This window comes from Cordyceps militaris, assembly GCF_000225605.1.
Source record: "Cordyceps militaris CM01 unplaced genomic scaffold CCM_S00008, whole genome shotgun sequence".
Lineage (NCBI taxonomy): Eukaryota > Fungi > Ascomycota > Sordariomycetes > Hypocreales > Cordycipitaceae > Cordyceps > Cordyceps militaris.
The window spans coordinates 797,214-822,079 of NW_006271976.1; the positions used below are offsets into that span (position 1 = coordinate 797,214).

Below are 24,866 nucleotides of genomic sequence, written 5' to 3' on the forward strand. Positions count from 1 at the left end.
CGAAAAGCCAGACAAGAATAGGCAGCGATCTTCAGAAGGTTGGCTGCACTGTTGAGGCATCTGCGATAGTTACAATGTAGCCTATTTGGGCAGTCTAGCCTTTTTGTTGACCGGAGTTGGACAGGGGCCTCGAAAAGAGGCGGCCATCAGCTCTAGGTAGAGTTTGTTGGCGACGTTGCCAAGACGAGATAGATATCGGATGCAGGGGTGATGGAGGAAAATAGGGCAAGGCAGAAAATGGGGAAAATTGTTGAGATGGAAGGCCTGAAATAAAACCGTGATGTTGTAAACATCTGATAACTATGTATAGATTCATGATGCAGGGAACAACTGCAAGTAATACGGTGCAGCACTAGTATTGTTAGCACATAACTACAGGTAGTTAGCGCTTTTCGGCCACCCACATGCACATGGCTGAGCTGAGCCTAACTGGTCCAGCTGGATCCACAGCACGGTGGTGGGCGATGGAGGCAAAAGGGCGAGTCATTCATTCTGATTATTTAATAAATTAGTTGAGAAGGAAACTCATGACGAAACCCAAATGAATCACACCAGGATGCAGACGGGATCGAGACCATTTCTGACAGTGCTTCCACGTTTGTTCTATTTGCGAGGCAAGTGTAAGCACGGGGAGGCGCAGACACGAAAATCCCACCAAGCAGCGCCCATTTGCCGACATGAGCTTCTAGAATTTCTAGAAGGTGACGGGTCGGGTTTCCGTGTTCAGGCACGGCACCGGAGAGGGGCGGCTGGTGCTGAGAGGCTTGCTCCCCTTGCTGTGGCGCTGGTGTTAGCTTGCGGCGTTGAAGATGCGACGCCTTTTGGGCGAGATGAAGATGCACGTGGGGGAAACTACGCCCCTCTGTTCGCCTGAGCCCGACCCATGGCAAGGGACTAAACTAACGTCCATGGGGGATTTCAATCTTTGTAACAGGGGCTTGGGGCGACATTTTGGGGCCCTCGTGCACGCCACCTTTTACTGGTGCTGCTTTGTGCTGGTTCAAGCACATGGAAGGATCGTCGGCGCCGCCCCTCCCCTCCTCTAGCTCCTCTGGTAGTTCGGAATGGCGTAAGAGGGCTGCGACTGCGACGCTGCCTTAATATGAGACTACGACCCCCGCCCGGTGCCGTCCTCTCCGAACCTGTCTTGTGTTTGAGCTTCCACATTTCCGGTTTGGCGAATAAAGGCATAAGTCGGCCATCTTGATGCGAACTTTTGAGTTGCGGAAAAAGGCTCCTCGTTGGGACGCTACTGCAATGCAAGCTTGACAGGGCCCGAAGAGGTCAGCAGATTAGTACCTCCTGGTAATACCTACCTCCTGTAGTGAGTGGGTTACAGCGAGTCGCAGCAGCTGTCCAGCAAGATTCCGCCGTCTTTTTACTTTTTAGCGGCCTGTATCACCTCCGACACGTTGCCAATACTGTGCTGCCGCATCTGCATCTTCCTTCCGACCTGCACCACCTGTCATTTGCTTCTTTTCCCCTCCTCCATCAGGTGAACGCTTCCATAGGTTCTCCATCCGCCCTCTGGTCAACTCGACACCATCTCCATCATCAGACCAGCTTTCCTTGCTTTTCTGCATGAGCAACTTGCGCGCCGGCAATTGAACCGAAACCGCGTCCCGCATCTCGACCCGCAGTCAAGTCCTACTATTACAGTACTCCGTACCCATGTCTTAATCGTCACACCCGTCGCCGTTTGCCCTCCACGACAAAGAATTCTGTGGATAGACGACATGCGTCCAAATTCCCGACCCTTCAACCACTTCTCTTTCCAATCTAGATCAACCCTCACCTGCCGATAGAGGCCCTCTCCGGGCACCGGCCCTTGATACTCCACAGATCGGGCTACCGCAAGCTGCATTCGACCCGTCAGTGGGTGACGGACAAGCCGCCGAACACACATCACCATGCCCGCGTCTTCCGACCACATGCTGCCGCCGCCGGCGCAGGCGCCGATAAATCCAATGTACACCCGAGGCGGTAACAGAGCGTTTCACAACTACTACAACGACTACTCCCACATCGCCGACGCCAACTTGCGCCGACGACTTGCCCTATCAGACGTTGACAAGGTTCCCTTTGGAACGTGCCGTACGTGTTAACCATGTTCCACAAGAGGGCAAGAGTACCAGATAGTAGTACTAACGCGAGGGTGAATCTATAGATGTTCGAGCTGTTCTCGTCGCTGGCGCCGGCTTCCTTTTGGATTCCTATAGTATCTTTGCCATCAACTTCGTCATCCCTTTGGTGGGTCTAGCATATTACAGCGAAGAGGGTGATGGCAGCGGCGATATGCCCGAGACCATCAGTCAATCTTTGAAGGCTTCTACAAGCGCTGGAATCGTCATTGGAATGATATTGTTCGGCTGGTTGGCTGAGTAAGTCAAGTCTCGCTCCATGACTACGTGCCGCACTAACCTTTGCAAGCACATATGGACGCCGTCGCATGTACGGCATCGAACTCGGCGTTGTCATATTTACAATTTTCAGCTGCGCGATTGCTTCCGAGAGCCCTTCTATGAGCGGCCCGGGTGTATTAATATTCTGGCGCGTGCTACTGGTACGCCTATTCATGCCTGCGTTCCAGTTAGAGACTAATTTCCAGCAGGGCATCGGAGTTGGAGGCGACTATCCTCTTGCCAGCGTCATCACTTCCGAGTAAGATAGTTTCTCCATCATCGGTGATATCGAAATGCTGACTTGTTAGATTTGCGCCAACTCGATGGCGTGGTGCTCTGGTGGCGGCCGTCTTCTCCATGCAAGGCCTCGGTCAGCTCATGGCGGCCGTCGTCGCCCTCATCACCACTGTCGCTTTTCAAGGTTCATACGACGGTATCGGTCCCAACGGTACATGCGATGCCGCTTGTCGTGTAGCAGCCGATCGCTCCTGGCGCATCATCGTCGGCGTTGGCGCTATCCCGGCCTGCCTTGCCATGTACTATAGAATTACCATCCCCGAAACTCCCCGCTACACGTTTGACGTACAACACGACGTCGACAGGGCCGACGCCGATATTCGCGCCTATGTATCCAGCACTCGACCCAAGGACGTTGTTTCTACCAATAATGCTCACTACCACTCCTCGACTCTTTCCATCCCCAAAGCGTCTTGGGCCGACGCCAAAGAATTCTTCCTAAAACCACACAATATGCGTGCTATGGTTGGGACAACACTATCCTGGTTCTTTCTTGTGAGTGCTGTCGCAGACCACAGTGCAGGAGTTCTATACTGACATGCTGAAACAGGATCTTGCGTTTTATGGTTTGGGTTTGAATAATAGCGTGGTTCTACATGCCATCGGTTACGCCAGTGGCCAAACGTTGTATCATAAGCTGCGGAATCGAGCCCTGGGACTCATCATCTTGACCAGCGCAGGTTCACTACCGGGGTACTGGACCGCCATATTGACTATTGATACAGTCGGGCGGAAGCCTCTCCAAGTATTTGGCTTTCTTCTCCTCACGGCCGTCTTTTGCATTCTCGGGTTCGCGCTGCACAGTCTTACAGAGCGGTCCACGCTCGCGCTATACATTGTCGGACAGTTTCTTTTCAACGCTGGGCCAAACACCACGACCTTTATTTTACCTGCCGAATGCTTCCCGACACGGTATCGCGCCACGGCACACGGCATCTCGGCTGCCATGGGCAAGATTGGTGCCATTGTGGCTCAAGTAATCAGCATACCACTCCTCAAACAGGGGAGCACTACTGCGGCCGCAAGTTGTAAGGGGAGTCACTGCCCACAGTCTATGGACCGTCTTTTACAGCTCTTTGCCTTGTTCATGCTACTCGGCACTCTTGTTTCGCTGCTCATTCCCGAGACAAAAGGCATCACGCTGGAAGAGCTCTCGGGAGAAGCACACACGAGCTATAACGACGGTTGCAATGGTAGTGTCAAGGCATTCCGTCGACCGCGTGCGTGGTGGCATCCGGTAGAGCTTCTCGGCTTCTGCGGGGCAGGCGAACCTGCTGGGTTTAATCGGCGCTCTTTTTGCTGGGGTGGTAGTCGTCATGGCAGCCGCAACCACCAGTCACCTCGCCTCGGCATCATGTCGTCGCCGCAAATGGTTGGAGCATCTCCCGAGGCGACGGACAAGACGCGATCGCCGCAGTGGCGAGTTCTCGGCCGTCGTGACAAGCGTAAACTGCACAGTACGGCGGACAGTGAAGACATTGCCATGATGCGCCGCGATGCCGGCACCGGTCCGGCGCGGGATGATGCGTCGGACGAAACGGCCTATGTGGGTGCAGATAATAGTCGTACCAATGTTGGGGCGATGACGACAGCGGTTGGGAACGTTGATGCTCCGGCGTGGGGCGCAGGTTGGGGTCGTATTGATCGAGGGCGAACAGCGCCTTCATCAGAACTACAGGACGTAGGGATGTTGCTACGGAATCAATGAATGATGTACATGTTCAGGACTCAAAGGCGTATAGGGAATAGCGTTTAGACTTGGGATTAGTGTCAGATTTGGGGAGATTGAATCAGAACCTGTAATTATTAGGCAAAGTTGAACAGAGAAAGGAATCAAACAAGCACAAATACAAAGGCTGATCCTGTAGCAACATTTGGCCGTGAAAATTCCAACCATGAACCACGCTACGTTGAACAAATGGAAAAAAAGAATGAAGGTCGTAGCTTCTTTTTCCTACTTGTACACAGTAGGCGGGCGCCTCCCGTCATTATTAATTCTTTCCTTTGGCCACAAGGGCCTCGTGGCCTCTTTTAGCAGCTGTACCTCGTTAGCATTCGTTGACGTGGGCAAAATAAATGGCGGAAGAAGAGAGAAAAGGGAGAGAAGCCAGGGCAGAAACATACCTGCAGTAGTCTTTGCACGTCTCGTATGCCTTGGATCTAAACTGGCCATTCTCGCAATACGAGTCGACGTTGGAGGCGTGGCAGTAGCCGTCGAGGCGCTTGGCGCAGGTGAAGCGGCGGTGGATGACGTGGTCGACGGGCGAGGCGACGGCGCCGAGGACGGCGGCGACGATGAGACTAAGTGAGGCCTGGCGATACTAGGTCAGCAGCTTTTTTTTTTTTTTAAGAATAAAACTAAAATTGTCGTCTTGGGTCGAATTCGTGGTGTTGAGCAACACGCGTGGTGATGGGTGGGTTCGTAGTCGCGTCGGCATTTCTAGTAGCCCCGAGGCTGGAAAAGAAGAGCTCACCTTCATTGTGAAATTATGTTGTTGGGTGGTTTGAGCGGAATTGGTGCCGAGGTTGTACAACGCGCGACGATGATGAGGTTATTTTCGTCTGGTTTTGATGTATGGTTGATATGGGATCAGCAACGAGGGGGGGGGACAAGGCGAGATTGGCGAGGGGGAGTGGACTACTTAACCGTTTTTTTTCTTCTTGTCTGAACATGGCGAGGGGGAGCAGGAACCAGACCGTTGTCTTGGATCTCGCGACGGTGGGTTTGGTGGTCGAGGGGGGGAGATTGCAAATGTCTTGGGTAGTGAGACATGGGAACAGTCACCGCGGCGCGCCCGCCCGACATGGGGGGGGGATGGGCACCGTTGAGGCTGGCAGGGGGGCGGCAACTGCGCGGAAACCTTTGGATGGAGGGTGCGCCGCGCATTGCAACGAAGATGAACGCCGAGGATGCCCGGCCATTTGTTCCCGTTGTGCGCCAGAGGTAGAGGCGTGTTGGTCTGGCGGCGGCAGGCGGGCGCCAGACAGCCACGGTCTGTAAATCATGAACCATCAACCTCTTTAAAGAGGGTAGTTCTGTAGTCTATTGGCAGAATCTTCCATCGACTCCATTCGAGGCCAAACACGTCAACCGAGAAAAGGAAAAAAAAAAAGTACAAAGGCTTGTTCCTGCGGCCAGATGAGACCCTGCTTCAACGTCTCTCTTCAGCTTCTCCCTCAGTCACTGAATGATGAACACGCAAGACACGTCACGGCTGAAGAGGGGCAAAGACATTTGACGAGACTCGTGCCCCCTGCGTTCCCCTTGTGTTTCTATTTTAAGACGCTGGTGAGCATCATGGCTTCTCTTTTTTGCCATGTTTCATTCTCTGCAGCTGGGAACAGAAGCGGGCGTGTTATAAAAGTCACCAAACGATCCGCAAGCCATCTGGTACTATGAAGCCAAGCCGCGCGTTCTCGACCAAGACGAGGCCGTTGGGGAGAAATTCAAGACGAGGCCCAATTGGGGAGAAATTCGGCGTCCTGCACGGGACAAGATGCAAAAGGTGGTTGCGGAGTGCATGTTGAGCAGTGCAAGGCACAGAGAACGGCCATGGCGGAAACGGCGAGCCGTTCGCATGTGCGCTCCATGGCCGAGTCTGGAAAAGAATTGTTTGGCTAGCTTGCGTGCAGGTGCACGTCAACTATGTGTCAAATAAATTTGCTGTATTTGTGATGAAAGCTTGCGGCATACCTCATTCGCCGGGTTGAAAAGGATCATCGCGGCAGGCCATCGCCGACTAGAAAAGTTTGACAAACAAAGGCGTCTACGCAGCTAATAAATCATGGTAATGACGGCGCTAGAACCGTCATTTAAGCGCAGCCGAAAGGTATTTTCAAGCTCTACTAAAGTAATCTGTACTTGAGCGCCCATGGATAATTCCCGCCCGCTTCAAAAATGTATTTCAAGGTGTTGGCAATCCTCGACATGGGCGTCGGATTCTATCAGAACAGGACAGGAATGCTTTGCTTTGTTCAAGCCACTCACTGGAGCGTCCACTGTCCTCAATTTATGACCACACTTTTTTTTGGTCGATTGGTCACAAGTTGTCTTGCGATCCCACACAAGTCTAGAATCAACGCCGTGTCTCAGTTGAACGGCATGGCATTCGCGGCGGTGGGTGGTGCGCCATATTCTTCTGTCATGGTACTTATTAGCCAGGGGATGTGGTAGTGAGGCGGGAGCAAATAATTGCAATGCAACGCTGGGAAGTGCGGCGTCGAATAACACTGCCTGCACGGGTGGCCCGTACCGTCTCCGTGCAACCCGCTATGCCGCCCGTCTCCCGGCGCCTTGTAGGCCCCTCCGGCCCCGGGCCCGTCCTACATCGGCACATGCGAACGTCGGGGCCCGCGGCGATGCCACGGGAGATACTCTAGCACAGGTCGTGGAGGAGACGCGTTTAGGGCGGCGGTAGCAGCCGGCGGGTAGGGACGCGTGCTTGGTCTTTTTGGGGTCGCAGCCCCTTTTAATATGTACAGACGTCGCATTGGGTACCGGCAATGCGTCGTCTTTGCAAACATCAGCTCCGTCGTCCGAAGTTGTGGAAATGCAGACGAGGGGAAGTGGTCAATGTCGGACAGGGAAGTGTGAGACATTGGTGCTCGCACCAACAATCACCAGTAGGGAATACGACCATCTTCCTTATTCTCGTTATTTTTTAACTACTTTCTAATTAATTATGAACCTCATCACCCTTCTAATTCTAATCAGCTTTCCTACTCTTCTGATTCTTCTTGCATTTATCTCTTTCAATTCCGTCCTTCGCTTAACTCGAGGCAGGTGCGTGCCATCAACTGCCGCTATATCAACAAGAGATCTTGACGAGTCCACGCAAACAAAACCACACCCTCTCCATGCATTCCACTCGTTTACAGACATAACAAATACACATTCGCTCTCATCAAGAAAACCCCCCCAAAAAAAATCATGCCCTCCATCAAGCCATCCCGCCTGCTTGACGAGTACTAGGTCTCGCTCGCCAGCGGCCGCCCCAGAGATGATGCCACCACCTACATTGCACCCGAGCGGGAGCCTCTCATACCCGACGCCAGCACAGACAGGCCGCGGATTCCGTACCTGAACACACCTCCAGCGACCATGGACTGGGAGCGGCTGATGAGCCGCCCAGTGTCGCCCAAGACGGTGCGCCCCCCCATTGTTGGCTCGCACAGGGGGCTGTGGCTGTCTGGCCGCATGAGGATGGAGCGGGCACAGAAGATACGCGAGGCGCGCTTGCTACGCGAGGCGGAGGAGCAGCGCCAGCAGCGCACCTGGAAGGGGCGCTTGCGGAGCTGGGCCGGCGCCGTCAAGGAAAAGGCGCGCGCCGCCGTGGCTTGCTTCTGTCGGCCCCGGGATCGACGACCGCGCGATGAGCGCTGCCACGAGTGCCGTCGCCGCCTCTTCTACAACCTCACCAGGTGGCCAGGCTGCACTTGTCCCGAAACGTGCTGAGCAATGGTTGGAACATGCTGGTGGTTTTGGCTTGTATTGTCATGTGGTATTTGCTAAGCTAGCGAAGTATTTTGTACTATATATCATCAGCGTGCTCTCAAGGAGCAGGTTCCCCAAACAATTCAAAAAAACATGAAGCGTTCTGTCAGACACCATGGTGTTGGGTTTTCCACCTGTGCTGCCTGCCTCTTGTACAGTCTGTCCAAAAAGCTTCCTCCAATGGAATTGGGCCGATGCCACTTGAAAATCAATCAGCAGCTATTATCGGCAAAACACGATATCAAAAAAAATCCAGAGCTCCAACAACGCTGGTAATCTGTTTTCCACGCATATAATGGTCCATGTACACCATGTGGAACAACAAGAGGTATCAGTATATAATGTGGACAAAGAAGAATAAACAAGGGGAATAAGAAACAGGTATGAAAACGCTCAAGATGCCCGCCTTCTTTTTTTTTTTATGTGTGTCGCCGTTTTTACTCCTCGTCGACCCAGTCTTCGCCGGCCGCGTCGTCAATCTCAATCGTGGTTCCCAGGGCTTCCTTGCCCTGGCGAATCATGTCCTGGAGGCGCTTGTTAAACGCCGAGATGCGCACGTCGGCGTCGCGCTCCTCCATCATGCGGCGGGCGGCGAGTTGCTTGGCCTCGGCGCCGAGGCGCGGGCTGGCAATGTGCTCGGCAGCCGCAGCATCGCCTCGGCTCGACGCCGCCGAGGCGGCGCTGTTGGTGCGGCGGTGCGTGGTGCTGGCGGCGGTGTTGCTGCGCCGGCGGCGGTGACCGTGGCCGCCTCGGGACTGCGAGGTGGAAAAGGCGTGCGGGTGCTGCTGCGAGGGGGAGGCGGTGGTGGAGGCGGTGCTAGCGGTGCTAGCGGTGTAGTACGAGGTGAGCTTGGTCGGCGAGGCGGACCGCGGTGAGGCGTAGGACGCGGACGAGGCCGGGCGTACCAGCTGTGGGGTGGTCTGGTCCGACGGCGTCTCCGGGCGGTAGGAGAAGCGGGCGGCCGACGGCATCGAGGCGCGGCTGTTGGGTGTCGTCGAGATGCGGCGGCCCGTGGTCACCGAGGGCGTGTAGTTGCGGTTGCGCGGTGATGAGCGGTGGCTGCCGCTGCTTTTGCGTGGTGTCGCGGTCGAGGCGGCAAACGAGCGGCGGCTGTTCACGACGGTGGCGGCGGCGGCGACGTCGTTGACGAGCACCCAGTTTCGTCCGAGGTCGTCGGCGTGCGTCGTCTGCCTCCGCTTGGCGGCCGGGAGGCTAGGGGCCGGGCTGGCGGGGCGATAGGGGGGGTAGTGGTCGGGGAAAAGGGGTGGTGGTGGTGGTACGGCGGCGGCGGCGGCGGCGTCGTCGACGGTGGCACGGTACGAGAAGGCTTGTTCGGGCTGGGAGGCGGGAAAGTGGCCGGGGACGCGGTGCTCGTAGTCGTCGTAGTGCTGGTAGTGGTAGCTGTAGGAGTAGTCGTCGGCGGGTGGCAGGGGGGGTGGTGCGTCGTCGTCGTTGCTCTCCACCATGGCCCCTGTCCCGGTCATGGCAAAGCTCCGGCCACCGCCGGCGTAGAAGCCCTTGAAGGCACCCGCCTTGCAAAACTCCCAGACGCGGCCGACGACGCCCCCGACGACACCGCCAACGACGTTGATGGCGGTGCTGCCCCATCCTTGCGAGGGGGACGAGGGCGGGCTGTGGCGGAAGAGCGACGTTGGCACGCCGCCGCCGCTGTCGTCATCGTCGTCGTCGTGGCGGGAGCGCTTCGACCCTAGGGCGGTCCGGTAGTTGGAGTCGGAGTACATGCTCTCGCCGAGGACGTCCGATTCGGCCGCGCCCGGTGTGTCTAGCGTCCCGGCGAGGGTGTATGCCTTGACAGGCGTGTGCAGCGGCGGCACGGCGGCGGCGCCAAAGAGGCTCCTCACGGCGGCGGGCGCATCGTCTGCCGAGGGTGCCGCGGTTGTGCCTGTGCGGCCTCGTTTGCGCTTTGGTGCGACGTCGAGAAAGGTAGAGCCGGAGGGAGAGGGTGACGATACGGGAGGTCGGAAGATGGAGGCCATCGTCGTCGTCGCCGCAGCACCGACGTCGTTGTGAAAGGCCCCTGGCATGCTGAAGCCTGATGGGTACGTCATTCTGGCGAGGCACAAGGATGGAATGTTAGCAGCGTGAGGGGGAGGGCACGGAATGCGGGCAGGCGAGGAAGTGGTACAAGCGAGAAGAGTACATACAGTTGAAATATTTGCAAACGTGACTGGAAAATCCTAGGCGCAGAGCTATGTTTAGAAGCAGCGCATCCAAGGCCAGCAAAAGTAAGCGAGAGGCCAACTATTGAGGTGGAGCAGAACTGTCTACTCGTGCGGGTGTAGTTGGCCGTTCTCAAGCAGCTTGCTCCGTATAGGCCTGCTATACGGCTCTCGCCAAGTTTGAGATGGTAGAGATGAGGCCAGGCACTCGATATTCAGGCTCCTCTCTCGCCTTGGGCATGCAAGTTTGTTGGGGGCGTTGTTGCGTGGCTACAAAAAAGTGACGGATTGTTGATCGGGCCAGCCCGCCAGCTCGTGACCCCACCGAACCAATGAGTGGCTGCCTGGGCGATAAACAAGCTGTGGCTGGTGCGTGTGACCTGAGAACAATTGGACAGCAAAACGGCGTCAGAGAACGAGTAAGATGCGAGGAGTTAAAAGCTCGATATGACAGGAAGAACAGTCGATTTTTTTAATCGGGCTGCAGACGCGCCCAAGTCCGTCCACCGCCTTTCGCCTATAAATGTGTGCAGGTACCCTGGTACCTTGGCTGGGCGGTGTGAAGGTGAGAGCCGCCAAAATGCAGGTCGCAGGAAGCTTTGGTAGGTTTATCCACTATAACCTGGCTCTTGCAGCGCTGTGGGGGGGTGTTTTAGTGCTTGCTTTAGCGAGCATAGTTCCTTGTAAGCGAAGCCACACAGCCAGTCAGCTGGTCTGGTCCATCATGCGTCCCTAAGAGATCAAATTTTATCCAAGTAAAAGATTTGAGTGGGCTGTTCGTAGGGAGCAATTAAATACAGACCAGCACGAGTATAAATAGACGAGTGCCGCCAGCTCTCTTACAATTAAGCGCCCGATGTTCTCGTTGCCGTGGCATTTCACAGTGGGGCTTGCCAACAACAGAGTTCCTATCTGGGAAGCTTGTCTCCACTCGTCACGGCCTTGCCATTGTCGACCGATGCAAGTGACAAACGGTCATGGCTTGGAGAAAGCGCCGATGAGATCTTTAGGTTCGCCGCCCATGGGCTATATCATACATGTAAACCATATCCTTGGCGAAATATGCATAACAAAATCGGCCGCTGTGACCTGCAGATCGAACCGGACAGTTTCACTCCAAGCCACCGACTACCGAGTCACAGGTCTACTAAAGCCATGAAACGGGATAGGTATACTTTATGAAACTATCATCGATGGGGGAATCCAAAAGAAGTTCACTCTATACTCCCCGATTCCAATGACCATCCCCTGCAGTACTCCTCGTGTACAAGGACAACACAGCGAACTCTGACTAGCACATCTTCCGTCTGAGCAATCAAAATGCAGCACAACGGCAAGAAAAACCAGCGGCCTACTTGAATAGCGCACCAGGCGAATCCCGCGTCTTTTCCAAGCTAACTGGCTATATTGCTATTTTCTGAACCCTGCTTCGACACCTGAAATGGCCATCGTGACACTGTCCGACACAACTTTATTCCCTGAACTAGGATATCATCTTCGTAAAAATCGGAATCATTTCGCCGCTTGGATCTAAAGCTTATTTCGGGGACTAATGTCTCCTCCATCATTTTTTTTCTTGCATCTACGCCACTCAAGGGCAACAGCTGTGTCATGATAAACTATTTCTAACAGCGGGACACCCTGTTCTATTGCCGAGGTCATCTGTTATTAGACGCAACACTAGCAGACTTGATAGAGCAACAACCACACTTCACAGAAGCCCTCGTCAGTGGCACGCTGTTTTCACTTCCAAGCTTGATCACAGCATACTCAAAGCAGTCTTGCCAGGGAGACTAACCCAGTGTGTCTCGGGCCACAGCCTCAGGGTAGTCAACGGCTTTCTAAAAGAGAAGGAACGTCGCGAAGTGGTCCGCGCCCTCTACGGCAAACGTAGCCAGAAAAGGGGACCAACCAACGTCACACAACTTTGCACGCGCACGATTGATGCATTTCTAATTATGTCAACGGCATGACAAATAGTCTGCCCAAGGCTCTGCAGCCTGGCGAGCTAATCGGTTCACAGACTGCTTGAGCCATACTCTCCATTGGTTTGTGCATCCAGAAAAGGGAAACTCATGCATATCTGACACACAAAGACTCGAAATTAGTACGGACGACACCCCGCCCTACGCAAGATGTGCCAGGGCCAAGTTCTGGACCACGTCCGGCTGGATCTGCAAAGGATGCATAATACACACCTGCAGAAACTACTTGTCGACAGTGACAACACTGTTGCATAGGCGCGCAGAAAATGTCTCGGCCTTTGTCGAACTAAAGATCCGAGCTGCGTTGACGATCTGTGACGTTTTGGTTACGGGCTCACCAACTAGCGTCTCGAGAACCGTTTGACATGATGCCCATGAAATTCGATTCCGGCTTCCGTTATACAAGGAAGCGGTGACCCCCACGATGCAAATATATGCAGGGCGGCCCTTGACCGTATTTCCCAAAAGAGCCAAGTTGCTGGGGGTTGACGATGCCCTTATTATCGGTAGGCGTGAGGATGCGCCGGACCGGCCAACCCGGAGCGCAAAGACTTGGCTCGGGCACTTCCGACCCCCTGGATATCTTTTTTCGTCATAGTAAGCGCGCGAAGATCGTGGGGGGGTTCATCTTTGGGAATTGAGGGCCTCGTGTGTCACAGACTGCGAAACAGGCTGCGTACTGACCGACCGCACCGAAGGCGCAGCGGAGCTTGCGTCCCGCTTGCCTGCCGCAACATTGATCTTTGGCATCGCACCGGCATGAATAACAAAGAAGCTGACCGGTGTGGACGGGGAGGCATTGAAGCATTTCCGGGTTGGTGGTGCTGAGGGATGAGAGTGAGTGGTTGAAGAGGTTACACAAGACGCCCCCTTTGAACTGTTGGCCCAGCATGGCGTCATACGGGTAGAATTGGAGAAAATTTTCGGGTTCGACTCGGTCTTGGGGTTCGTTTGGCGAAGTGGAAAAACGACTGTTGTTTCTTTTGCGAACCAGGCGACCCAGACGACCCAGACGAACGACCCAGACGAACTGCCCCGACGACTCCGTTTCGTGCCAGCTAGGGCGCGGTTGGTGCTCAGCCGCACCTCGCTCCTCTCGGGAGCAAACAGCGACGTTGATGATCCCAAACAGCGACGGGTATCAGCATCGACCTCTGGGCGTTTCGGCGATGTACATAGTCACATGCTTGGCGTACGCTGCAGCCAAACGCGTGCTTCTCGACTTTGTCAACGGCTCCGTCCCAGGATCCTGGGCGCAGGGTGGCAAGTGGCTCCCGCATCGCCAGTCATGTCATCGCGCTCCGTTCAGCACGCCTCCGCGCGCCACCTTGTCTCGCCTTGCAGATTTTGGGCGGTTCTTGCATGTGTAACCCCTGTCTCTGCGTTGTTCTTGTCAGGATTTTCACCCCGCTTTGCTGGGTCAATGCCAGCCTAGTTTGACAGGAATAAAAGAGAACCTGCCTGGTGTTGGTCGTTGCGACTTGAACGAGAAGAAGAGGCGGCTCGGGAAATGATAGCAATCAGACAGATCAAAGACAGAAGACCTCGGAAGGGAGCACTCTGAGAAGCGATCGACTCCTCCTCTTTGTCTTGCTCCAGCAGCGGGACTTGCAGCAGCCGCGTCTTGTTCCCTTTACCGGTGCTATCCGCCCACGATATCGCGCACCGTTGGTGTAACACACTCCCCCTCCCCCACTGAGGAGGTGTACTTCTTTGACCAGGATTGTAACCGAGAGGTCAAGCAACAAGCAACAAGCAACAGGCAACCCCATGGATCCATGGATACATGGATACCCCAATGGACACCCCAATGGGTCCTTATACCCCAGTCTCTCAGCTAGTCAATCTCGTCATGCCCCGAGATTACTCCTTCACTCCAGATTCGTCGTACCGCATGGCGCAGTTGCGTTGGCCAACTAACTCCGGTACGTGCGACCATGACGGAAGGATGCCCGGACTAGTACTTGAATCAAGACCAAGTCAGGAATAGATTTACCGATTGCAAGGCGACCCAACAAGGCGAATAGCTGGCGCCACCACCCACAGACAACTGGCAGCTCATGGCACAGACTCGCCCTGCTATCTGAACAGGCTGCCGACTGCAGCTACCAACCTGAGTAACCTCAAAAAGCTGCCGAGCAACGCAGGGGCTTGCTTCTTGTGCACACAGGACCGCGCAGATGCCAGATATAAACCTTACTTTGACACTCCCAGTCTTCCCAAGAGAGGTGGCTTGGCAATTTTTCTCTTTCGTCGTCCATCGTTTGTGCTCCCATTTCTACGAAACCACCCTGTCATAAAACCATCCTTTCTTTTCTTTTCTTCCCCTCAAAATGCCGAGCCAGGCTCCGTCAGGCCAGATAATGCAGTACTCCTGCGACGCATACAACTCTCTGCCCGACGTGTCCGCCGCCTCGGCTGCCTTTCAAGCCTGCGAGGGTGAGGTCATCGCCCGAGACCTCATGCGAGATCTCTTCCGCAAGAAAAATGTGCAAGATACATTTGGGCTGACGCTGCTGCACCGACACGGGCGGCCGCTTGCCGCCGGCGAGCGCATGACAGCAGTGAGCGGCACCAGGAGCCCAGCACCCAGTCAGGTTGGTGAGCCGTCTGTCTGGCGCGTCAACGATGCCGACGGCCGCGTGATCCCCATCGAGTTCTCCTTTGACGCGCCCTCCATCAACTGGAATAAAGACGACCTTCAAGAGTTTGCGAAAGAGTTCTTCGCCGTTCTGCTCGAGCACCAGGCGGAGAGACACTTTGGCCTGTGCCTATATCCAGGCGACGGCTACCCAGGCCATATTGACGTCGAGGACGGTGAAAGTACGACGGGGCTGGCACCAGAAGAGGTATGATTTCAACTTTGACAAAGTAGATAAGAGGAAGTCAACCTGAGCTGACTTTTGTGGCTTCTAGGCATATAATTTCCCACGAACCGACTTGATAGAAGTGGCATGGTTCTACACCGATGACCACCTAGACCGCGACTGCAAATACTACTGCTTGAATACCAAGAAGTAGCCTGACGAGGACTCATTCTGGTTTTCAGCATGGGACGATTTCTTTCTTTTCTTTTTTTTTTTTTTTTTTTTTTTTGCAAAAGCCTTCACCAGGAGCCTGAAGGAGAAAAGTCCGGTTGCTGGTCGGTCCAACACAACGGGTATTCAGCCTTTTGACTGTATACGGCACCGGCACCTGTTTGTAACGGAAAGCGTAATTTTTTTGCTCTTTGCCAACTGTGGCCTGCGAAACTAGGGCCTGGCTAGGACGAGAGCAAGACTTGCTCAACGACGTTGTAATGGGTACAATGATGCAACGATAGTTATGGAGCTGGATGGATGGGAAAATTTGGGTAGCGAAAAAAGCAGAATGATTTTACATGATTTATAGGACGGCCTGAAGCATAGTTTGGGGGACTCTGGTGGCGCACGCCTACTCTGACGCCTGGAGGTGGCTACGTCGAGGACGATGGCTTAATGGGCGGTAGAGCTGGGCAGATGTCAGATTGTTTCACACGCTTGCAATGATGCATTGAATATCTACGAGTACAGAGAGAGAAATGAAGAAGAAGAAATGGAAACGAAAATGGCGATTGTTTCAGACCACGCGGCCAACAACATTGGCCGAAGTCTCCGAAGATTTCCCCCACCATCCGTCCCGTCAGAGGTGAGAAGCCACGACGATGAGCAAGATGGCGTTGGCCATTTCTGGTGGGCGAGGCAAGTCGCCGTTGAGCTTCTCGTGCGCGCGCGGCGGCGCAAGCTGTAATAACCCGACCAACAACGAGGCAAAGGAGCTAGCAGGTTGTAGCCCGGGACTTGCGCCAAGTGTGACGAGAGAAGGCCCAGCAGGCTGCCTCATGGCGTCTGGTACGAGGCGGCGAAGCGGAGGGATGACGCGCCTCTGCTTGCAACATGGTAGGGGACAAATGTTCAATGAGCAAATGACAGAATGACGGGTGTTGCCGTAGATGCATGTATTATGTACATGACAGGCATGACGGTGCCTGACTAGTTGAACGTTGCATTTTTCTGTGGAGGCGGCTAAAATAAACCTTTGTGCCTGGTGTCAACGGCATTGCACCGCTACCACGGCAGCCAAGAAGCAGTCGGCACGGCGCCGAACAGCTTGCCTCGCATGCTCTTTCGAAACCCTCGCTCCTGCGGTCCCGACTCCTCCCATCCCAGCGGCACGCTCTCGTAGCGACCGTGTCTGTTATACCCGACCCCAAGCACCCGGTACGCGGCCCTGCCCGCGGTGCGCGCCGCCCACCAGACCCCGACGGCGAGCGCCAGCGGCGTCGTCACCATGATGAGACTCAGCAGTAGCTGCACCGCACGGGCGTAGCGATCTTCGGCGCCGGGCGGGTGCGCAAACGCGTCGACGGCCGCGGGCAGGGCCAGGACGAGCCCGTACACGCCCATGACGCACCACGGCACGCAGAGCCCGAGCAGCAGGAGCGCGCTGCCGGCGCGGCTCTCGTAGAAGAAGGCGTCGACGGGGTCGGTGAGCGGCGGCAGGGCGCGCAGGGTCGACAGCAGACGGTACACGAGAAAGGCCTGCAGGAGGAAGACGAGCAGCAGGATGAGCGAGGCGAGGGCGGCGAGAGAGGGCAGGAACCCGTCGTCATCGGAGCGCAGGGCGAGGGCGGCAAAGGGACCCCACGTGTAGACGAGGGACATGGCGAGGCCGCCGGCGAGGAGGAGCGGGTTGGAGTGCGTGCCGCGTGGACGGGGGCGCGGCTCGTCGATTTCGAGAGGGAATAACGCCATGATGAAAGGATGGCGGTTGTGGGAGGATGATGCTGAAGGCAAGAGGAAGTACCTAATAAGATGGGAAGGGAAGCCAGTGGGGCTGCTGAGAATCAGCCACGCAACCACGTAAAAACACTGCCCCCAAAATACGAGGATGCTAAGGAATTAACTAAAGCGAGGAAGAAATGACTGGGGTGCAAGTAGTAGTACGTGGCGTAGATTGAATTTTGGTGCAATTCAGCTGGAAATGATGAAGCAGCAGGAGAAGAAAGGGCCGCTGACTGAGAGCTATACTGCACTACTGCATAGGTTCGCCTCATGGGTCTCACCACTTTCAGCTTTGCCTCAAGAAAAAAAGGGATTCTTTATTTTTCGGACTTTTTGTGGTCGAGGAATGCTTTGAGATTCGAGATAAGTCGAGCCGTTGGGCATAACGTAAACGCGAAGCACGAACTCGCGCTGCGATGCCGAGTTAGGTTGTACTGTGCATGAAATGAAGAGGGTTCAAAATAAAGTAATATAAGTGATATTTCTTGCTCTCTCTTTTTTTACTAGAATAAGCCCTCCCGTCTATAAGTTTCACAGCCTGGTGCCGTTTTGGCCACCAGTGCAGCATTTTGGACATACGCCAACCTGTCCTCGGCACGCATCCACGCGTACCCCTTTCCTGAAAACGCCACTCGATCTCAAACTACCTTCGTCTTCCGCATCGTTCAAACTCAGCCCGAAGAAGCAAACTCCATGGTCACGACACGGATTGGTGTAGAAATGGTGTATTGTGTGTGCTCCCAATTCTATCAACGCACTTCCTCCAAGCTTTTGGAGGGAGACTGATCTAAAAAGACAAATTTGCCCATCATGATACATGCCGTCATCCCATTACACAAGCAAGCAGACCCCAGAAAAATACCAAACAGCAACTAATCCAGCAACGAATCCAGCAACCCGGCGCGCAACCAACACAGCCTAGTCGCGCTGGTAGTAGTCGTCCTGCTGCTTGGTGCGCGTCTCGTCGAGGCCCTTGTCGCCGTGGGCGTGTTCCTGGGTTAACCAAAACGCCTCGCGCTCGGCAATGACCTCGTCGGCCCAGGCGCGCGTCTCGGGCAGGGTCATCTTGCCGGCGACGTAGGCGAACTCGCAGAGGTTGAGACGGCCGCGGCTGCGGCGCTCATACTCCATCATCTGCAGCAGCAGCTCCATCTTGTCGACGTCGTGCACGTAGTGGCTGTCGAGCGTCTGGGCGTCCTCGTACTCCTGCCAGATGGCGCGGATCTCGGCGCCCGTGGCGCCGCCGGGGACGCCGCGCAGCAGGTCGCCCGCCAGGTAGTCCATGGCAGAGGCCTCGCGGCGGCTCTTCTCGGGCTTGGGGACGCCGTCGACGGGCGTGATGTCGCCGACGAGCAGCTCGGCCATGTCGTGGATCAGACACATCTTGATGCACTTGGGGAGGTCCAGCCGCGGCGCGAGCGACGGCGGCGCGAACATGGAGATGAGCGACATGCGGTACATGTGGTCGGCAATGGACTCGCCCCTAGATCAAACAGGTTGGGCGAGGTTAGCGGTATGTTTGGGTGGTGTGGTAAGGCCCGGCGGCGGCGCGGATTCGTACCGTTCGACGCCGAAGCGGCGCCAGCCTTCCCGCTTGGTCGTCTTGAGGCGCTCGAGCATGTGGAAAAAGGCAATGGGCGAGCTGGAGCCCTCGACGGGCGCATCGCCGGGTAGTTTCTGGACCACCTTTTCGACCGTCCACGGCTCGTCGACCTTGATCATGGGGGTGAAGCCGAGATCTGCGTTTTGTTAGATGGTGGTCGCGCAGGAACATTTGTAGCATAAACCCAAGTCCAGTTACTTACTGGCGATATCCTCCCGGTCAGTTTCTGATGGTACCGGATGCGAGCCCATTTTGTCGAGGTGTGTTCGCGCGACTCGAAAGCGTGGTGCGGGAAGAAGAGCGTTTTGCGACGGGAGCGATAGCGGGGGAGGGGTCGTTTGTCAGGCACCGTTGGAAAACGGTTGGGGAAAGAAGAAGAGAATGGAGATGGTGAGAAGCGCAAGCGGCGGGAGTATTAATAAAAAAAAAAAGGTGCAGTAACAATGACTTGTGGCTCGAATCGATGCAGTGACTGGCAGGAAAAGGAAGGAAGGAAGAGGCGTCACCGCCGAGTTGATTGATTGCAGCGCAGACGGGGGAAAATAAAAACAAGCGACAAGTGAGCCAGACCAGGGACCGGCGGATGCCGTTCCGGCGGCGGTGCACCAAGGCCGAAGATTGGCACGTCATTGGGCGGCCCATGATTGGGCCAGCCCAGGCGGGACGCTGTCAGATCCCACCAGCCCCGATTCGGGCGCATGGCGGGTAGCGTAGGCTGCCATTGGACGCTGGGCAGCTTTTCAGCTTGGGTCAAGCAAAACAAAACCCACAGATGGCTTCTCAGAGGAGAGGAATAGAGGAGAGGCATTTTGTGGTGATGCAACTAACTGGGGAGGCTGGCGGGGTATGCATACAGGCATGGGTAGAAGTTGTAGTTGGAGGACTTCTTCATTCATCAAGGGCAAGGAGGGGCGGCAAACTATCGAGTTTATATATAGTCGACTACGTAGCCAAGAGTACCTTCATTGCTCAATATAGTGACCGGGAATTGAACAAGAGAATGTGGCAGATCTACATGTCAAAAGCATTCACAACGTATGCATGTCTCAGATTTATCAAAGTGGTCAATTTGGTTATAAAATGCCGTAATAAAACGCCGTAATAAAACGCCGTAATAAAACGCCGTAATAAAACGCCCCCCCAACTTATTGCACAAAAAGGTTGGCATAAAAAACCAGGCAAACTGTCCAACCATGATCCCCAAAACGCCGGTAGTACAACAATCTTAATATTCCATCATTTTCCAAAACCATTCAATGTTGTACACCGTTATACATTGTTCTGCCTATGGAGTGTGGCTCAACAAATTCGGCAACCCAAAGTCCTTTAGCACTCGGCGGCACCATTGGCGCAGACGAGGGGACCTTTGTTGAACGGGTAGTCCCTCTGCGCTGCGAGCAACCGCTCCTTTTTCAGAGCGCGTCTCGCGCGCCTCTCCTTGCGCTCCGCCTCCTTATCGCGTGGGGGAAACGGGACGCCTTCCGAGTTGACCCAGACGACGTCGCCGTCCTCTTCGGATTCGCTCTCCGAGGACTCGTTGGGGCTACACGGGCGGTCACGATTCGCATTCTCTTTGTCTTCGGCGGCAGATGCCGTGCGACGCCGAACATGGCCATCGTTGTGGTCGTCGTCGTTGACAACAGTGGCATCGGTAGAGGGAGTGGCAGCAGTGGCGGCAGCGGCGGCAGCAGCTCGCTCCTCGTCAGCGAGAATATCCAGACGCACAATCGTCATGGCCGTGGCGTGCGCCGATTCTTCTTCGACGGCCAATCTGTAAGCGGCGCGCCGCTCCTCCCGGGCGTCCAGCTCCTCTTGGGTCATCTGGCGGGGGCGGGAGCGGGGGCGCGACTGGCTTTGCGTAGGTTGGGGTTGACGGCGTTGGCGTTGGTGTTGGCGCTGCTCCGGCGGCTGCGGCTGCACGCGGGGCTGAGCGGCATTGTAGCGGCGGCTGTAGCCGTAGCCATTGCTGCGGCGGGGAGGGCGGAGGCTGAAGTCGGGGCTGTCACTGTAGAAGTCGTAGTTGGGGTACTCATTGTAGTAATCTGTGGGGTTCTGGTTGTAGTAGTGGGCGTGGTAGAAGTTGTTCTTGTCGGCGTAGGCAATGGGACGGGGCGCAGGGCTCTCGTCGAGCAGCTTGCCGTTGAGCCAGGGGCCCTCGATGGGGTGCTCGGGACCGCGAAAGGCGACGCTGTGGCGCACAGGGTACGGGCCGCCGCCAATGTCGGCGCCAGTCTCGACGAGTTCTGCCTCGAACGCCTGGATCTCGGCGCGGGTGTAGTCACGGCCGCGATGGTAGCGGAGTTCGGGATCCATGATGCGGTTAACACGCTCCGTCATGCGGCGGCGAAGGTCACCACGTTGAGGTCTCATGATCTGAAGATAAAGTTTGTGGCACGGGGTAGTTTGGTGCGTGGGTTGAAGCCGGCTTCACTTTCTTGTGAGCCTGTTGGGTTGTCGTTGGAGGCTGAAGATATACAAAGCTAGTTGTGCTTTGTATGTTAGGTAGTGTTGGTGAAGGTAGGTGGTTGTCCTATAGCAAAGTAGAACTAGGAAGTTTGATAGAAGTCAAGGTTGTGAAGACCTTTGAAGTGTTTGGGTTGATGGCAAGAAGGGAAGACGAGAAAACAATTTGGGCGGGAGGGCGAGGGAAATATATAGCTTCGCTAAAGACGAGAACAGAGTTTTCATTTCCTTCCAAATTGCTGCATCGCAGACTTACTTTTCATTGGGAAAAGTAGCCTTTGCTGGTGTTGTATTCGTGGCGCCTTCATAATGCTGCAAACTCTTTTTCCCAGCCCTAAGCAACAGAGTCGACTGCCCGGAAAGTCACGATTGTTGACAAGGTTCCCTAGACTCTCTGCAAGATTTATTGCCTTGAAAAGCTTGTTGCATTGAAAAGCTTGTTGTATTGCAAAGCTTGTTGCACTGGGAAGGTTGTTGCACTGCAAAGCTTGTTGCACTGCTTAATAGTTGTCCCATAGTTCCTTGCGGTAGCCTTCCGTCAGCCTCTCGTCCTCGCCATACTCTTGCTGCCAGCCCTCGAAGCCTCTGTCCAGAACGAGGACCTCCTGCTGCACCCCGTCGCTGACCGTCCTCTCCCGGAGGTACCGCAGAGCCGCGCTGGGCCCGCGCTGCTGGCTCAGCATGCAGTGGAAGACGACCGTCTGCTTGTCCTGCAGCCGGCGTCGCAGCGTAGGCATCAGCGCCTCGATCTGGGCGCTCGGAGCGTGGATGCAACCCTTGATGTGGCCACCAATATAGTCTTTTGCAAAGAAGATTAGCAAAGTTTTCTAAAAATAAGTAGTACAATGCGGCCAAAGGCCATGATGGGGATATACTAAAAAGGGAAAAAACATACCGTCATCGCGCACATCGATAATGGCATAGGTCGGCTCCGCGCTATCCCGCTCAGCGAGGATTCGCGCAGAGAGGTCCTTGGCAGAGATTTGCTTGAGAGAGGCTATGTTGGCCATTTTTTCCGAGGCGCAGAGGGGATTGCGGTGCGCAAAAGGTTCGAAGTGAGGGGGGTTGTGAGGAGGAGGCGAGACATGTTGGAGGTTGGAGGAGGATAAGCGCGGTGGGGCGTCACCGTGATGAGGCGCGTTGGTTCTCGACCAATACCCTCCAGAACGTCGCCTTCAATTTCATTAATCTTACGAGTCACAGGATGTGGCCGCGTTCTAGGGCGCAGCAAGAGTCTTCACCAAAGTAATTTTTCATCATGTAGTTATTTTGAGAAACCAAGAGGATATCATTCTCGCTTGTTAAAGAAGCCTGCTCTCTAAACCTACGCCGCCATACGCCGTATACTTGCAACCGAACCCATTCAAAAGCAAATGTCCCACCCACCATAACTCCGGGCTGTTCCGAGCCCAACACAGTTTCGAAGAAGAAAGCAAAAAGAAAGTACTGAAAACTTTGCAGCCAGAAGCAGGCATGGACAAGACTTTGCCCTAGCTCTTAGGCCTTACCAACCCAGCCGGCATTGACGAAAAAGTCAAAGATCCTGGCGCCCTTTTGCGAGTCTAGACGGCAAATGTCTTTTGCCTGCTTCTTCTTCAGCGCACCGTTCCCCTTGAGAGCCTCCTTTAGTATTTGCTCTTTGATCATGAGGTACGGCTTGGGCTGCAAGCGAATCACCTCGCACAGCTTGGCCTCGTCTGGCGTGAGTAAGTGTAGATCTGGCGCATTGTCTTGCGTCAGATGTAGCGACTGCACGCCTGAGATGGGCTGTGGGACGTATTTTGGTCGCGGCGGTATTGCTGCTGCGTGGCCATTCGTGACAACAACACCATTGGCCTGTCCGTTCACGGGCGGTTTGCTGTCGCCGTCCGCTGTGCTCTGGTTGATGTGGTCAGGCAACTCGGGCGCGACAAGGAGAGCTGCGCCGCTGGCAGGCTCAGGTACCGTCGCTTGCTTGTTGCGCTGGGTGGAGGCTAGACGTTCGCGGTCCATGGAGCCCATGGGAATGGCCTTTTGTATTCTCGCCGCCTTTTCAGCTTCGTACTTTTCGCCACTGCGTAGATCGCCGATTTTGAGACTGCGCCAGTCTTGTAGCTGCGCAATGGCCTGTCGGAGGTTGGCCTCGTCAACCAGGCCTTGGCACAAGTCATCAAAGTCTTTGCAGTTCATCATGCGCGCAAAAGGTTTCGCCTTTTGAATCATATCTCTTTCCTCCTTAGTCCTCTTCTTGTCTAGTTTTTGATTTTCTCTGTAATCGAGCAAATTGTGTTCGAAAATGACTTTCTTGCGATCCACTCTTTGTGTGAGCCGGCAATTATACACCTCCATGACTGTGAGTTTCAGCTCCATTTCTGGTTCCAACTCTCCTGTTTTGGGGTTCACGCCATCGCCAGGATCGAATTGCATGAGTTGTACCGCCTCCTCGGCATCATTGGCGTGCTCCGTCTCGAATTCGAGACGGCCGGGCATGTATCCTTGAATTTCGTGACAACTCGGTACAGAGGCCGTCGGCTTTGTTTTGGGTTGCAAGGCAGGGGCATTCTTAGCTGTCTCCCGGCGCTCCTCAATCCTGCGCTTCTTGCGAGCTTGAAACTCTTCTCTAGGAATCTCCTTGGCCAGCTCGTTATCGTGTGGGCTGCAGCGCTTCGGGAGCGGAAAGCAGGGGGAGTCAACGTAGGTCCTGAGATAGTGGTCGCGAACTTCGTCCCTCTGGCGGAAACCGCCAATGTGATCCGAGATATCCGCCCAGGATCCGAGCCCGTAAATCTCAGCGCCTTCAATGAGAAGCAATTCCTCGTCTGCGCCCCATTCTTCGTCGAAAATCGGAAATGAGTTTTGTTCAATGACGCGGAAGGCGTGGGTGGCGGGGTCGTGCGCGTTGCGCGCCTCTCCCTTGGCGAAGCAGGAGACGCAAAGATCGAAATCGGTGCACGCTGGGTCAGCGCAGCGTATTCGAACCTGGATGCGCGACCAATGTTAGCAACAGGCGAAGGGAGCAGGTATCGGCCATGGCATTGCAAGGAAGCATGCGACAGCACTTACAGTAGATGTAATATCGACGGAGCACGCATCGCAGACGTACTTAACACCTCCTTCACCTCCCCTGTTGACAGTCTTTTTGCGGATGACGCCCATACTGAGCTAAGAGTTGGGCAGTTGATAATGCGACTTGCCAGACCCTGGTCCACTGGCCGCTGGCTATGACGCCACCTGCGTCGATTCGAGGGGCGTCGCGGTAGAAATAAGCGAGACAAGGTGGAGATTTTATGCGGTAAAGAGCATAGTTCGATATCGAGTTTGCAGATTTGACGGTAATTTCGATGAAAATGACTGGTTCGTAGCTTTGGTTGATGGCGAAACTCGCCTGTTGGAATTGTCAGCGCAAGGCTGCTGGAGCAATCCGGCGCGCTGTCGCGATCCATAGCGACTGTGCATTGAGCACGCGCGCTAGTGCACAAGGGGGGGTGGCTAGTCTTGCACGTGCCAAGTCATGTGACTATATCCGGGGAAGCAGAAACACCATGGATACAACAACCATACGGGCAGCAATTTTATTTTTATTTTTTCTCTTATAGTACAGTGAGTAAGAACCTATCGAAGTTGATTCTGCTAAATTATCAGCACAACATTTACTTGCCTA

At 55.0% G+C, this 24,866-nt stretch overlaps 10 protein-coding genes across 10 annotated transcripts; 2 read left to right on the forward strand and 8 right to left on the reverse strand.

Annotated features, from left to right (window-relative positions):
• Nucleotides 1-508: 508 nt before the first annotated feature.
• CCM_09307 (uncharacterized protein) lies at nt 509-1,628 on the reverse strand (the record flags this gene model as incomplete). The annotated part of the gene is made up of 4 exons (XM_006674441.1): nt 509-603; nt 629-862; nt 905-1,084; nt 1,403-1,628. The coding sequence occupies 4 exons, from the start codon at nt 1,626-1,628 to the stop codon at nt 509-511; spliced, it is 735 nt and encodes a 244-aa protein (XP_006674504.1).
• A 282-nt stretch (nt 1,629-1,910) lies between these two features.
• CCM_09308 (phosphate:H+ symporter) lies at nt 1,911-4,407 on the forward strand (the record flags this gene model as incomplete). Its single annotated transcript, XM_006674442.1, has 5 exons — nt 1,911-2,094; nt 2,168-2,381; nt 2,431-2,661; nt 2,711-3,194; nt 3,250-4,407. 5 exons carry the CDS (start codon nt 1,911-1,913, stop codon nt 4,405-4,407), a joined length of 2,271 nt encoding a protein of 756 aa, XP_006674505.1.
• Nucleotides 4,408-8,630: 4,223 nt separating this feature from the next.
• CCM_09309 (uncharacterized protein) lies at nt 8,631-10,238 on the reverse strand (the record flags this gene model as incomplete). The annotated part of the gene is made up of 1 exon (XM_006674443.1): nt 8,631-10,238. The coding sequence occupies one exon, from the start codon at nt 10,236-10,238 to the stop codon at nt 8,631-8,633; it is 1,608 nt and encodes a 535-aa protein (XP_006674506.1).
• Nucleotides 10,239-12,334: 2,096 nt separating this feature from the next.
• On the reverse strand, nt 12,335-14,138 carry CCM_09310 (uncharacterized protein; the record flags this gene model as incomplete). Its single annotated transcript, XM_006674444.1, has 8 exons — nt 12,335-12,413; nt 12,466-12,547; nt 12,572-12,634; nt 12,697-12,933; nt 13,039-13,510; nt 13,555-13,607; nt 13,816-14,000; nt 14,041-14,138. 8 exons carry the CDS (start codon nt 14,136-14,138, stop codon nt 12,335-12,337), a joined length of 1,269 nt encoding a protein of 422 aa, XP_006674507.1.
• A 553-nt stretch (nt 14,139-14,691) lies between these two features.
• CCM_09311 (uncharacterized protein) lies at nt 14,692-15,379 on the forward strand (the record flags this gene model as incomplete). The annotated part of the gene is made up of 2 exons (XM_006674445.1): nt 14,692-15,207; nt 15,275-15,379. 2 exons carry the CDS (start codon nt 14,692-14,694, stop codon nt 15,377-15,379), a joined length of 621 nt encoding a protein of 206 aa, XP_006674508.1.
• A 639-nt stretch (nt 15,380-16,018) lies between these two features.
• On the reverse strand, nt 16,019-17,130 carry CCM_09312 (uncharacterized protein; the record flags this gene model as incomplete). The annotated part of the gene is made up of 2 exons (XM_006674446.1): nt 16,019-16,364; nt 16,448-17,130. 2 exons carry the CDS (start codon nt 17,128-17,130, stop codon nt 16,019-16,021), a joined length of 1,029 nt encoding a protein of 342 aa, XP_006674509.1.
• Nucleotides 17,131-18,078: 948 nt separating this feature from the next.
• CCM_09313 (HD family hydrolase, putative) lies at nt 18,079-19,014 on the reverse strand (the record flags this gene model as incomplete). Its single annotated transcript, XM_006674447.1, has 3 exons — nt 18,079-18,643; nt 18,722-18,899; nt 18,966-19,014. 3 exons carry the CDS (start codon nt 19,012-19,014, stop codon nt 18,079-18,081), a joined length of 792 nt encoding a protein of 263 aa, XP_006674510.1.
• A 1,075-nt stretch (nt 19,015-20,089) lies between these two features.
• CCM_09314 (uncharacterized protein) lies at nt 20,090-21,133 on the reverse strand (the record flags this gene model as incomplete). Its single annotated transcript, XM_006674448.1, has 1 exon — nt 20,090-21,133. The coding sequence occupies one exon, from the start codon at nt 21,131-21,133 to the stop codon at nt 20,090-20,092; it is 1,044 nt and encodes a 347-aa protein (XP_006674511.1).
• Nucleotides 21,134-21,726: 593 nt separating this feature from the next.
• CCM_09315 (Rhodanese-like protein) lies at nt 21,727-22,236 on the reverse strand (the record flags this gene model as incomplete). The annotated part of the gene is made up of 2 exons (XM_006674449.1): nt 21,727-22,025; nt 22,122-22,236. 2 exons carry the CDS (start codon nt 22,234-22,236, stop codon nt 21,727-21,729), a joined length of 414 nt encoding a protein of 137 aa, XP_006674512.1.
• Nucleotides 22,237-22,723: 487 nt separating this feature from the next.
• Nucleotides 22,724-24,361, reverse strand: CCM_09316 (SAGA complex subunit (Ada2), putative; the record flags this gene model as incomplete). The annotated part of the gene is made up of 2 exons (XM_006674450.1): nt 22,724-24,184; nt 24,269-24,361. 2 exons carry the CDS (start codon nt 24,359-24,361, stop codon nt 22,724-22,726), a joined length of 1,554 nt encoding a protein of 517 aa, XP_006674513.1.
• Between the last annotated feature and the right edge of the window lie 505 nt (nt 24,362-24,866).